Source organism: Drosophila mauritiana, chromosome X, assembly GCF_004382145.1.
Source record: "Drosophila mauritiana strain mau12 chromosome X, ASM438214v1, whole genome shotgun sequence".
NCBI classification, from domain to species: Eukaryota; Metazoa; Arthropoda; class Insecta; order Diptera; family Drosophilidae; genus Drosophila; species Drosophila mauritiana.
Window position 1 is genome coordinate 17,726,821 of NC_046672.1, and position 13,670 is coordinate 17,740,490.

Here is a 13,670-nt window from a genome sequence, read left to right on the forward strand (position 1 = left end):
GAACTAATCGACACCACTGCCAGGTGGTTGTTGTACAAAATAAATAGAGCTAATACAGCCTCCTGACTAAGCGAGCTCTTGAACCAATCGTGGTGGATTTTTTGTTTAAAAATATTTCTTTAAATCAACTTTATGTCTTTACTTTAAAATACTTTCCGCTCACAGACAGCTCTGTTTTTATTTTTTGATGCATTTTTTTTTTTAAATTCACATCATTTGCAAATAAAAATTTCATTGCCATTAAAATGCGACTTTCAACCGGTTTTAATTAGAACACATAAATCCAGTTATTTCGAAAAGCGAAGAAGTTGTAAAATTTTGACCCGATTTAAAAAGTTAAGCATCGTAAAACTGAGGCACTGCGAGAATATAATGATTTGTAAACACGATTTTTTCATTCACAATATATGGTTTCTCAAACAATAAATTCGAACTTATTTCGAACGAATGTCCCAAAAGAATGCCCCATTTATCGCTGTGCAAAGTCAAGCCCTTTTCTTCCACTGTGCGGATTTTAGGTGGACACTTAAACTCGCGGCTTAAAATGCCCAAGACTCTAAAGCAACACGTTATTACAAATTTGATGGGCACATCAAGTGCTTATAAATATTCATTAGCGCATAAAAAATCAGTTTACTTCGGCGCAGCAACTGGCGCAGTTCGCATGTTCAGGATAATGGAAACCGCATGCCTCATCCTGATTCTTTCGCTTTCGATATCCACATCCTTGGCCAAGGATCCGCAGAGGTCCTCCGATCAAAATGTGGACAATCCGTGCAGTGCGCACCGCATTTGGGTTTGGAGACCCATACTCGATCGTTTCGCCAAGGTGAACTCCAGCGAGGAGCTGAAGAACCAGGTCCAGGCCATGTCGGAAACCATCAAGGAGCTGCAGGCGCGCATCGGCCACAAGGACGAGCTGCTCCTGCTGCAAGCCGGCCAGATCAAGGACCAAAGTGCCAGGCTCAACGTTTTGGCCAAGAACATGAAAGTCCTTCGAAGTGAGTGGCTGTCTGCCCAGGACGAGATCAAAAGCAAGGACATACAAATACGATTGTGCGCGGCAAAGATCAAGCACTTGAGCGACGAACTCTTGTCGCAGTGCAGCCGCCAGGACACGTGTCCCACCGACGGCAAAGGTGGCATCTATAAGCTGAAGATCCGTGGATTGGCAGCATTCGAGGCTCCCTGCAGCTCCAACGGCTGGTTGACCATACAGAAACGCTACGATGGCTCCGAGAACTTCGATCGCGGTTGGAAGGACTACAAGGATGGATTCGGGCGCGTGAGAGGAGAGTTTTTCATCGGCCTGGAGAAAGTGCATCACATGACGCGGCAACGAAGCCACGAACTGTACATTAAGCTGGGCAAGATTGACGGCACCACCAGCCACGCCCACTACGACGACTTCGAACTCGGCGGCGAGAGTGAGTCCTATGAGCTGAAGTCGCTGGGCCGCTACAACGGCACAGCCGGCGATTCCCTGCGGCCACATGAGCGCCAAAAGTTCACCACCAACGACAGGGACAACGATGCCTATCGGTTAAACTGTGCCGCCGACGAATATGGTGGCTGGTGGTACTACGACTGCGCCAAGAGGTAAGTACGCCCATTACAGACATGTGTATATGTAATACTAATCGGCGGAGTAACTGCAGCATGCTCAATGGCAAGTTCTACAAGGAGGGGCGCTCGCAGAATGGAAAAACCAATGGCATCATGTGGGGCTCCTGGCACAACAACGATTGGACCTACTCGCTCACCTTCGTGGAGATGATGATAAGGCCGCGAATAAATTAGAAATAATATTAATAATAAGAAAATGGCACAAATATACGATTGATTGTACAGTTTGTAATCATTACTTTCAATTTAAATTGATTGAATAACGGGCACTTGCTACAATTTTCTCGCAGCGTATTTCCCTGGTATTTTTTGATGCCATAATCTGGCATATTGCGGCACATCGCCGGCTGGTATTTCCTGCCCATCCCACTGTGTGCACACTGCAGAAACTCGGCCAAAAATACTGGGCATTGGAAAACATTCTTATATTTTCGTTTAAGGGCTTTTGGGCGAATTGTAAACTGACAACTCCAATCCCCAGCCGTTTGACGGTTTCCACATTGACAGTGCAACCGGTGGAACAGGAGGAGCACCAGCAGCGTTACCCAGGAAACCAGCGGCGCAGCCACAACAATCGCCCCTTGAGAGCGCAGAGATAAGAGCGCCGCAGTTCCAGATTTTCTAGACTCTAGAGCTTCCAGCGGTACCAGCAGTGGTGAGTAGGCAGTAGACAGTCGTCGCAGTGCTCAGTGCTCAGTGCCCAGCGAGCAGTTCCGGCGAGCAGACCCCGTGAGATACCGCGGATAGTGCGGCATAAGCGAACAACTAACAACTAAGAAACTCTGCCTCTTACAGACGCAGCTGACGCCCCAGATCCCAGATACCAGCAGCAGACCGCCCCAAGCAGAACGATCATGTCCAGCGACGCCAATACGCCCGTGCTGCGCAACTGCATCCGCTTGCCGCTGGCGGAGGACGAGCTACTGGAGGTGACGGCCAAGGCCAAGGACTACGCCATCATGCACGGCGCCGCGATGCGATCGAAGACGGCCTTCAGTCCGGACTCACTGAATGTGGGTGGTACAGTGGGGACTCGCTAGCGAGGGCTCGAATCCATGCTAAGGTGGCTAGCTTCCGCTCAAGAAGCTAATTTCAATGGAACAACATTCATTCTGCATCAAGTTGAACTACTTTTACATATCCCTTATCGAGTTCAGTTACTTTTAAATGATGTGTAATGCCAAATGTGATTGGACGCTCGAGTTTGTTTTCCATTTTATTCACGGTAGAGAAAGATTAGCAATGTGACGATATAAGCCACACAATAGCATTCAATCGAGCTCCAAGCTGGCGTGTTTTTGAGCTGAAGTTTGCCAGGATACTAAACATTTTCATTTTCCAGTTCGCCCCCTTCGTCCTGGTGCCTTCCTCGTTTCCGCGCAAGGAGTTCGAAAAGGCGGTGGCCCTGCAGCCGATCATCAATCGGCTGATGCACAATGTGGCCCACGACGAGGAGTTCATCACGACGACGCTGGCGGAGACGATCAAAGTGGATGAGTTCACGGCCAATCTGTTTAACATCTACCGCAAGGTGCTGGCGCACGGATTCACCCAGGTGAGATTCCGTCAGCTGGCGTCCACCCATCTCCGATCCTCCGCCCTCTGCACACCACCATCGTATCACCCGCCAACGTATCCACCTCATCCCCATCGGGAGGGAGCACATCTACAGGCAGCCAGTGGGTTACTCGCTAGAATTTATTGGGCCCCTCCACCCGCGGTCGCAATCTAATCGCCACTCCATAAATCGCCCGGCCATAGCCATAGCCGCAGTCAAAGCCTAGAAGTCGGCTGTAGTCGCTAATCTCGCGTGATTTATGCGAGCATCCTGGACTCACAGCTCCTTATCGTTGGCTTGTAAATCGACGTAGGACAGCCCATCCCTGACCCCCATAATGCTAGAACTTTGCCATTGCTCCTCCTACTTTGATTTACATGCATTTCCCCTAACGAAACCAGCACAGAGGCGAATCCGTTGAACTTTTTCACGTCGCAAGAAGCTTAATCTTTGTAGATCCTATCAGAAAGGTGACAGTTTTATAATTTGAATAGTTATTGGCCCGGTAACTGATAGGGTTTATTAAATATAACTTTGCCAGCGCTATTTTTACTTTATTACTATTCAATCTTGTCTCGAATCTTATCGAAGTCTCAATTGAAGCATTGAAGAATGTTAGAATCAATTAAACTATTGCTCTTTTTAAACTTGTTGATTTTGCCAATGATTTTCAGTGTAAATACCTTTGTTTTTACATTTTCATCACCCAATATCAAGTTTAGTTGCGATATTTGCTCTCTGTGCAAAATTTAGTTCACGATCTGTGCTTTTCTCGTCACCACTCCTTCAAAAACTTAAAACCTAACCACGCAATTGTACAAACTCTCGATCTCAAACGCAATCTGTTGCTCCATTATCCGTCACTCATTGCATCGCTGTGCTACGAAAAATGATTTTGAATCAAAGAAAACATCGCTGGGGATGCTGCGCAGCGATCTGATGCTGGAGTCCGCCTGTCCCGAGCTGTCGCCACGGGCGCTGCGAACGGCGGCTGGTGAGGATGGTGGTCAGGATGCGGGCGCTGCTGTGGGGCAAATAGCTGGAGCTGTCGGAGCTGCAGGAGTCGGAACTGCCGCTGGCACGGGCAGCAAGGAGAAGGAGGAGCAGAAGGAGCACAGGGAGGTCCAGCTGAGCCGGGCCACCAAAGAGCCGGAACGGAGGGCGACCGGCGCCCAGTCCGCTTACTGCTGCTGGAAGCAAGTCGAGATCAATACGATAGCATCGGGCTTTGGCCACTTGGGACCAGCAAGTAAAACCATACAAAGGTGCTGTTCACGCGCACAGTGCATCCATCAGTGCAACTCCGCACCACGCCATCATCAGCAACACTTCCCCCAAAAAACCCCGTATTCCCCCCATGACACGTCACTCATCTCATCGCATTTTTGCATTCCTGCATCGCTTGCATCCTCCGCCTAACCGCACAAAATCACACACTAACTCTTTTCGATAGCCGAATCAAGTTTCAACCTATATTTGAGTCCTTAACTTTGTCAATCGAAAGAATCTTTCGTATCTGAAAAGAAAGAGCACTATAGTTAAAGATAGATCGGAATTAAAACGAAGTAACGTAGAGAACATTCTGTGAACATTGAGTTAAGTTTGCAACAAGAAGTGCCATTGTATATTCCGATATTTCGACTGAAATAAGCTATTTAAAATATGTGAAATATTTAAATCAAATCTCGTAGTGTGTGCTTTTGTGTGTGTTGCTTTGTAAAGTCCTTTGTACTTTAGTTGAAGTTGATTTTGTTCCGCTGTTCCTTAGAAATGTATTTATGATTAACCATAGCTACAAACGTTGCTCCTCGAGATTGTTGCCTAGAGTTTTCATTTGCTGACGCTGCCTGTCGCTAGTTGCCTCCTGCCTGCCTGCTCTGCTCCTGCATCCTGGCACCTGCCACCCGCCACCTGCTCCTTCCGACCCAACCGTAGCATCTAACCCGCCTAATAATCTCCACTTCCGTCAGTGATTGTCCGTTCTGCTGTCGCTTACTCTACCAACTTATCGTACAGACTTATGGGGCGTATAGGTCAGGGGTTAGCCAAAGCATATGCAATGTATGTATATATCTTTCTAGAAGATTTAGAGATAGCGATTTCACAAGATCTGATAAAGTTTTTGGATGATACATCACATCAATTTGTCATTTGTAATCAGCAAAAGGCGCTAATTAAAAGCCAGGAAGTTTCTGGAGGTTGAACTTTGCAGTTAAATGTTTGAAACAACAAATGTAGTTTTTACTTTTATAGATATTAAACTCAAGGCCGCATTTTGGTCATACGTTGTAGACGAAGCCCCCCACATGGAGGGCCCACAGCTGTACTGCAGATAGGGTCACAGATAGGGATACGGACACGCTGATATAGATACGCCTGGTAATTGTTGATTTAAAGTCGAGGCGAGGGCGATAACGGGCCCAATAAGTGCATTTGTGGGTGCAAAATGTGGTCACGAAGCCGATCAATTTTTTACGAATTCAAGCCTCGAATAACCGAGATTACTTGTTCTCCACTTTTATGAAATGCCTGAACTCAAAACACTTGCACGCACGTTTTGAGTTTTCAGCTGTTTGTCTGTTTGTTTAATTGCCAGCCATGGTGACGTAAACATAATTATAAACAGATTAGATCAGAGCATGCTTATTATTTAGTAAAATTACCAGCTGAAAGTGGGCTACAAACTTGTTACTACTTCGTCATGCTTAGTTACATACTTGTGATGAAATGGAAAATAGGTATTGGTATTATTATTTCATTCAAATAAACTGATATCGGAAATATATATTTAAACAATTTGAAACTGGCGGCGTTTGTGGCGAAATATTTGGAGACTTTCATAGCTTAGCCCTAAAAATTATTGTTTTTGGAGTTAATACCATTGGGAGATGCATCGTTTCACTGTACCCATCTTGCACCATTTCTCGCCTCTCTCTCTGTCTCTCTCTTTTTGAATATATATTTAAAAATCCGCACCTGCCTCATCCTACATACGGACGAGGATCGTAAACCATACCTAGATATATTAATTCGCTCTACCGGCTAAGCAGCTAATCTTTAAGGGACGCACCTAATGTATATATATCTTGTATAACGATCATAATTGCAGGCATATAGCATCGGTCTGTTGCGATCCGACTATATGGCACACGTGTCCGAGGGCTGTGCGATAAAGCAGGTCGAGATCAACACGGTGGCCTCCAGTTTCGCTGGCATAGCCACCCAATTGGTGCCGCAGCAGAAGTATTAAGCGCTCTTCTCTCTATCTCTTTCTACATATATATATATCTATCTCTCTCATATATCTGTTTATTAAACGCACGAATGCACAATGCACACACCTAAAGCAAAATCACACTACACCTGACCTTTTATCCTTCCATCCAAATCCTTCTCCTTCTCACCGATCACTTATCCACCTTAAGAGGTGCCATCTCTATCGTTTCTTGTCTCTTTCTGCATGCAGTTTGATTGGTTATGGCTCTATCCGTCTCTTTCCACACGCTGTAGCTTCACATTGCTGGCATTCACACGTAACCCCACTTCCACACTTTCCCTAACCACAAACATACGTATATCCGCCCATTTGAGAGGTTTTGGTCTCAGTAATTAACACCCATTTGACCCCCAAATCCACCCGAACATTTGTTGTTGTTTGTTGCTGTTGTTGGTCGCTGAGAGACTGCGGAATTATGCTAATGTCTGTCTCTTTCTGTTCCGGCACCACCCGTCTCTTTCGTCCGCGCAGATTCGTACTCAGCGAGCTGGGACATGCAGATAAGCTGCACAATGTGAGTATCTTAAACTAAGATGTATAATCTTTATCTAAAATCTATATAAACATGTAATCATATATAATTTATATGCTCTGTGTTTCCTGTACAATAACCATGAGTAACAGACAACTTACATGATATGTTTGTAATCCCGCTACAGATGCCGGATAACAATGCCCTGGCCGGACTCTGCAATGGCATGGTGAAGGCGTGGGACATCTATGCGAAGCCGCAGGCCGTGATCCTGTTCATCATCGAGGATGTGTCGTACAACATCTGCGACCAGCGATTCCACGAGTTCTACATTCGCGAGACATACCCGCACATCAAGGTGCTGCGCCGCACCCTCACCGAGGTGCATCGGGAGGGCAAACTGGGTCAGTCCAAGGAGCTGCTCCTGTAAGTGCACATTAATACCTACATACAGCATTGAACTATGTGCTCAACTCACCCGCTTGCCGCACCACAGGGGATCCCAAGAGGTGGCTGTCATCTACTTCCGAGCTGGCTACGAGCCCGGACACTATCACTCGCAGGCGGAGTGGGATGCCCGCTACCTGATGGAGACCTCGCTGGCCATCAAGTGCCCCTCCATTCACTACCATCTGGCGGGCACCAAGAAGGTGCAGCAGGCACTGGCCCAGCCGGCGGTGCTCGAGCGTTTCATCAACGATCCGGAGGAGATCAAGGCGGTGGGCAAGATCTTCACGGGTCTCTACTCGCTGGACGACAACGAGGCAGGCAATGCCAGCTACGAGATGGCGCTGCGCACTCCAGAGAGATTCGTGCTGAAGCCGCAGCGCGAGGGAGGTGGAAATAACGTCTACGGCGTGGATATTCCCGATGCGCTAAAGGTAAGCGATTCCACTCTGATGATTTATTTGAATTGTGAACAGTTTTGTAACAAATCCTTCTTCTTTTATCAATCAGCGCATGTCACGAGTGGAGCGCTCCGCATGGATTCTGATGGACCTGATTCATCCGCCACTGACCAAGGGCTATATGGTGCGGCCCGGTGGCGATATGCCGCCCCAGATCGTGGACATGGTCTCCGAGCTGGGCATCTTCGGTGTGGTGATCGGAGATGCGGAGCACATTGTGCACAACTACCAGGCGGGACACATGCTGCGCACAAAGCTCTCAACCGCCAACGAAGGAGGCGTGGCAGCCGGTCTGGGCGCCCTGGACAGTCCATATCTGATCGACAGCGATGACGAGGATGAGCAGAAGTAGGATCCTTTATGAGATAAAGGCTTCGAACGCCGGCATTCCACCTGTTGCCTCAGTCTTGTATACATGATTATTTTTGTAAAGCGAATTGTACATTTTTTGCACTATTTTTCCCCCGTCCCAATGTCAATAAACAAAACGTAAAACTAGAAATCCTTGTCAATATGCAAACTGGATTTGGGGCTAAAGCTTTGCTACATTTCATGTAAACTCTTAGTATCTAAGAACTATCACCGTGGAGTAGAATGGGAGTTGATTTGGAGTAGGCCAGATGCTGGGCACATCCCAGGCAGCGTTCACTACCGCACCGTCTTGCGGTAGGTGGCGTCCATCAGGCGGTCCACCATGCTGTCGATGGGATGGATGATAAGCGGTATGCTGGCCAGGCCCACCAGGGTGGGCACCGTCTTCAGCACGGGCATAGGCGCTTTGCTCAGCAGTGTTTTGGTGGCCCAGGTGATCCTAAAACGATATAAATGAGTATTGCTTATTATGAGGATCCAACTCAATATGCTTTATGATCTTGGAGGGAACGATGACTTCACCGTCTACTACCAATACAATAAACCTGTTTTTGCAACATTGCACATGTCATTCTACTACGTATGCATTCAATAGAAAAAATTGATACTATGCTTACTTATATAAGATAAGTATTATGCAACTAATGGAAAAAGGGAACCCTCAAGATGCCTCATTTCATACTTCCAACTATGTAAATACAACCATTGAGTCTACGTTTTTGGGCAATTATCTGGCAAGGGATGAACGCACCTATTGATGACCAGGCCGGGAATGGCAACGGAGGCCAACATCTGCCAGCAGAAGACGTCGCCGCCCTTGACGACCACTTCTCTGGAGGAAGCGCCATCCATTTGGAGGCGCAGTGCCTTGTCAAAGGTGTCCGTGCAAACGTATCCGATGGCCATGCCGTAGGATGCGGCTACCAGAGACTTGGGCACCAGCGGACGGAAGGACTCGCCAATCTCGTTGCTGTAGCCTGCAAATCCGGGATAATTAAACTCATATTTCGATGGATCTAAACAGATTGGGAGGAACACTTACCCATATAGCGAATGAAGGTGTCCCGGTAGATGTCCACCTCCTTCAAAGCCGTGGAGGTTTTCTTGGTGTCCTTTTCCCGGCGGATGAACTGTTTATCCTCCGACATTGTCTTTACCGATTTTTTTTATTTCTATTTTGGAATGGCAGAAGTTCTATTGCTATTTTGATTTTCGAGTAATTGGGTAATATGACAAGATGATCAGCTCCCACTGACGCAAAATCAGCTGGCAACTGGGTTTCCTGAAAATCTATTAAAATCGCTTTAAATATCGCTTTAAATAAAATGATTAAAGCGCCTAACTGCCTATAAATTGAAGACTTAAAAACAAACTGTTTATATAAATATTTTAATTGCGCGTTTCGATAATGTATTATTGTTATCGATTGGCCGAGCTGGTGGAAAAAACGCTAGAATCAGCTATTTATGGCGATTACATTTTATAGGAATTTATTATTTATTTCTTTATCAGAAATATTAGCGTTATATTTGTTTTTTTTTTTGATGAGCTAAAGCCGTTTGATATCGCTTGCTATACATTTAATCATATAACATATGAGTGCCGACATTTTTGAAACGAAATAATGTAATGCTAACAAATTGTCATACAAACATTCCTTTTTATTACTTTCACGAATGTGATTTTATAAGAGAAAAAAGCTGCATTTTGGCTACATTTTCAAAAAGCGCGCCAATTGACTTCATCTTTCCATGTGTGACCATTGCAGCTGCACCGCGATTTAAGGCCCAGCCCGTGCTGTGGTCACACTGACAAATAAAAAAAAACAAGACGTCGTCATTCGCGTTGGAATTCCAACAAAATAGTTAAGTTTTCCTTTTGTTTAACACCTGTCGAGTTAGCCAGCGAGTTAGCCAGTGACGCTTGCCGGGATACCAGGAGCAAGTCAGCCAGCATAAATGTGAGTAATTGCCGGAACTGACCCGCCAACCCCTCCGCAGCCGCCCCGCAAAAAGTTGGCTACTTGTGTTTTTGTCAATGCCGCTGTATTCGGGCATTAGTCATGCCCAGAAATTCGATTTTGCTCGCGAACTGCGTCACCGAAGGACACTGAACAGCAAGATGGGAGTTACCACTCCGCCAAGGATCCATTGGGTAACCATCGTCAACGGCCTGGCCAGCGAAACTTACGCCGAGATGATAGATTCCCAAGGGGAGGGGCTATTACAACCCGAATTATATCCAAATTCTATGGAATCATTATGCTCGGGAAGTTGGGCATTCCATATGAGTTATAGAATCGATTTGGATAGTGAGTGTAAAGCAATCTAAAGATATAAACAAAGCTAGGATAAGATGCAGTTGATTTTGCATAAATCGATATTGTAACTATGATTTTAGAACCTGTTTAATAACTTTATTTTAACTTTATTCTATACATTATGCTCCATATTGCACAAATCGATTTGTCCACATAATTGTGCATCTTAACTTCTCTGTGTAGTAAAGTATTTAAATAAAGCTTTAAAATATGGGAACTTAACTCTAAGCGGAGCAGATTTGATTAGAAAGCGGAAATTAAAACTTAAATTAAGATTACAATCCATATTCGAAAAAGTAGTACACGTTAAGCCTTAGTGGATAGTTCCTCCCATTAAAATGCCAGTTGAAATAACGATGTGTGAACGTTTGTAACTTTTAGAACCATGGCAGCCGGAACAACACTACAGAAAGCCATCGATCTGGTGACTAAGGCCACCGAGGAGGATCGAAATAAGAACTACGCGGAGGCACTGCGTCTGTATGAGCACGGCGTGGAGTACTTCCTGCACACCATCAAATGTAAGTAGTGCGTAAGTGCATCTAGGGTGTACTTATACTCACTGAGTAAAAGCAAGGGTACTACTAACTATCAAATTACTATTTAACGAGCAGATGAGGCGCAGGGCGAGAAGGCAAAGGACTCGATACGGGCCAAGTGCCTGCAGTATTTGGACCGGGCCGAGAAGCTGAAGGAGTACCTGAAGAAGGGCAAAAAGAAACCGATCAAGGAGGGCGGCGAATCCAGCGCCAAGGACGACAAGGACAAAAAGAGCGACAGCGACGACGAGGACGGCGACGATCCCGAGAAGAAGAAGCTGCAGAGCAAGCTGGAGGACGCCATTGTCATAGAGAAGCCAAAGGTTCAGTGGTCCGATGTCGCTGGCCTGGATGCCGCCAAAGAGGCGCTGAAGGAGGCCGTTATCCTGCCGATCAAATTCCCGCAGCTTTTCACCGGCAAGCGGATTCCTTGGAAGGGCATCCTGCTGTTCGGCCCGCCCGGTACCGGTAAATCGTATCTAGCCAAGGCCGTCGCCACGGAGGCCAATCGCTCCACATTCTTCTCGGTGTCCAGTTCGGATCTGATGTCCAAGTGGCTGGGCGAGTCCGAGAAGCTGGTCAAGAATCTCTTCGAACTGGCCCGCCAGCACAAGCCCTCCATTATCTTCATTGACGAGATCGATTCGATGTGCTCGGCGAGATCGGACAACGAGAACGACAGCGTGCGGCGCATCAAGACCGAGTTTCTGGTGCAGATGCAGGGCGTGGGCAATGACACCGATGGCATTCTCGTCCTCGGCGCCACAAACATACCGTGGGTCCTCGACTCGGCCATTCGGCGTCGATTCGAGAAGCGCATCTACATTCCGCTGCCGGAGGCGCATGCCCGTCTCGTCATGTTCAAGATCCATCTGGGCAACACCACGCACGTGCTCACCGAGCAGGATCTCAAGGAGTTGGCCGGCAAAACCGAGGGGTAAATGCACTTTATAACCTAATTGATTCACTATCACACAAAAATGATACATTGCTTATACAATTTATATGTAAGCATATTTAAGTGACTAAGTGACTGATTTTCCGTTTTGCAGCTACTCCGGCGCGGATATATCAATCGTGGTGCGCGATGCGCTGATGGAACCCGTGAGGAAAGTGCAGACCGCCACGCATTTCAAGCGGGTATCCGGTCCGAGTCCCACCAACCACGAGGAGATTGTCAACGATTTGCTGGTTCCGTGCTCGCCCGGCGACCAGGGCGCCGTCGAGATGAACTGGATGGATGTGCCCAGCGACAAGCTCTTCGAACCGCCCGTGACCATGGTACGGCATCTCTTAGCTATCAACCTTTTTTCGCAGTGCCTATAATCTTTCTTAAACTTCTCCATCCAGCGCGACATGCTGAAGTCCTTGTCCCGCACGAAACCCACTGTCAACGAAGACGATCTGAAGAAGCTGCGCAAATTCACAGAGGACTTTGGGCAGGAGGGCTAGACACGATCCCCGCCAGAAATCGTCAGCACCACCAGCTAATTCTAATTGTTGCCTATTGCATAAATTTAAACACGTTTACTTCTGGCTCTCCTTAAACATTTTTTTATTTTATATATATATAATGTATACATACGATATATGGTTAAAATGTAATTCAAATTTGTCGTTCGATTGCTACGGAGATGAAGGACATGCAGTGAGCGTGAAGCGGGTGGATCTGTGGATTGTTGTAATCACAAAGTCAATGTATTTTTGTACTCTTAATGTTAAGCGATGGAAGAAACCCGACATCCAGCCTGAAAATGAAACCGACACAGAAACCGAATGTAATATGAGTGTCCGCCGCGCTTGCGCAATATTTGCCACTCGGACTTGCCACGGACACCTGATCAGAGCAGCAGCAATCAGCGGAGGAGCTGGAGCTGGAGAAGCAGAAGGAGCAGGAGCAGTTGGAGGAGTTTAAGCGCAGTCGAGCAAACCTATTTAACTTGTAACGTACCAGAAATAAAAGCGAAAATTGTATACTATGTATAACGACGTCCCGGGAATGCCAATTGCAAGCGGAATCGTCGCGGGGAATCCCCGCCGCGGCAAGTGACCCCATTTCAATGTGAGCCACCAATGTGGGTGGGTGGCCGGTGGACGGAATGGAGAAACTGAGCGCAGAGAGTACCAGCGGCACTTTCCGTCTTAAAGTGGAGCAAAGAATGCGTGAGTCTCAGCCGGCTGACCCACATGGCAAGTGCGATAAGATCTTTCCAGCCCACCAGCATATGTGCGCTCGTTCCTGGCCGATCGGCCAGATATCGGGCATATGGCGAGCGGCGCACAGTGGGCCTATTTTACCTATTTGTATGGAGCAAACTTCAGAAACCTACAGATTACATAGTTTAAATATTTTTATAACACAAAAATTGAATTTCTGTGTGACTGCTCTTCCTTTGCATCGGTTCTTTATGTTTTTTTTTTTTAAATATTTTTCCCTTAAAATAGTTTTTAACAATTTGTCACCATTTAAGTGCATCGAAAATAAATGCTATAAAAATGTAACTATCTTTATTTGATAGCGTTCTTTTTATTAGGTTGATGAATAATATTTGAGAGATTTTGAACGTAGTTTTCAATTTGAATTATATTATTTCCATT

General features: G+C 46.4%; 4 protein-coding genes across 8 annotated transcripts; 3 read left to right on the forward strand and 1 right to left on the reverse strand.

Moving 5' to 3' along the window:
* Positions 1–626: 626 nt before the first annotated feature.
* On the forward strand, positions 627–1,858 carry LOC117147317 (fibrinogen-like protein 1). The gene is made up of 2 exons (XM_033314167.1): positions 627–1,599; positions 1,659–1,858. The coding sequence occupies exons 1-2, from the start codon at positions 665–667 to the stop codon at positions 1,798–1,800; spliced, it is 1,077 nt and encodes a 358-aa protein (XP_033170058.1). The 5' UTR covers positions 627–664; the 3' UTR covers positions 1,801–1,858.
* Positions 1,859–1,993: 135 nt separating this feature from the next.
* On the forward strand, positions 1,994–8,343 carry LOC117147053 (glutathione synthetase). 5 transcript variants are annotated; one of them, XM_033313803.1, is made up of 8 exons: positions 1,995–2,281; positions 2,422–2,639; positions 2,969–3,181; positions 4,091–4,449; positions 6,933–6,975; positions 7,121–7,359; positions 7,430–7,814; positions 7,891–8,343. In XM_033313803.1, exons 2-8 carry the CDS (start codon positions 2,481–2,483, stop codon positions 8,191–8,193), a joined length of 1,701 nt encoding a protein of 566 aa, XP_033169694.1. In that variant the 5' UTR covers positions 1,995–2,281; positions 2,422–2,480; the 3' UTR covers positions 8,194–8,343. The 5 variants fall into 5 exon arrangements, with proteins under 5 accessions (XP_033169698.1, XP_033169694.1, XP_033169696.1 ...); XM_033313805.1 differs by lacking the exon at positions 4,091–4,449 and adding an exon at positions 6,294–6,427 and having other exon boundaries at positions 1,996–2,281; XM_033313804.1 differs by having other exon boundaries at positions 2,274–2,355.
* On the reverse strand, positions 8,344–9,625 carry LOC117147054 (mitochondrial fission process protein 1). The gene is made up of 3 exons (XM_033313808.1): positions 9,256–9,625; positions 8,965–9,190; positions 8,344–8,652 (listed from the first exon to the last, which is right to left on the reverse strand). The coding sequence occupies exons 1-3, from the start codon at positions 9,359–9,361 to the stop codon at positions 8,490–8,492; spliced, it is 495 nt and encodes a 164-aa protein (XP_033169699.1). The 5' UTR covers positions 9,362–9,625; the 3' UTR covers positions 8,344–8,489.
* A 385-nt stretch (positions 9,626–10,010) lies between these two features.
* LOC117147690 (vacuolar protein sorting-associated protein 4B) lies at positions 10,011–13,055 on the forward strand. The gene is made up of 5 exons (XM_033314677.1): positions 10,011–10,173; positions 10,915–11,054; positions 11,148–12,009; positions 12,125–12,353; positions 12,423–13,055. Exons 2-5 carry the CDS (start codon positions 10,919–10,921, stop codon positions 12,522–12,524), a joined length of 1,329 nt encoding a protein of 442 aa, XP_033170568.1. The 5' UTR covers positions 10,011–10,173; positions 10,915–10,918; the 3' UTR covers positions 12,525–13,055.
* The last annotated feature ends 615 nt before the right edge of the window (positions 13,056–13,670 follow it).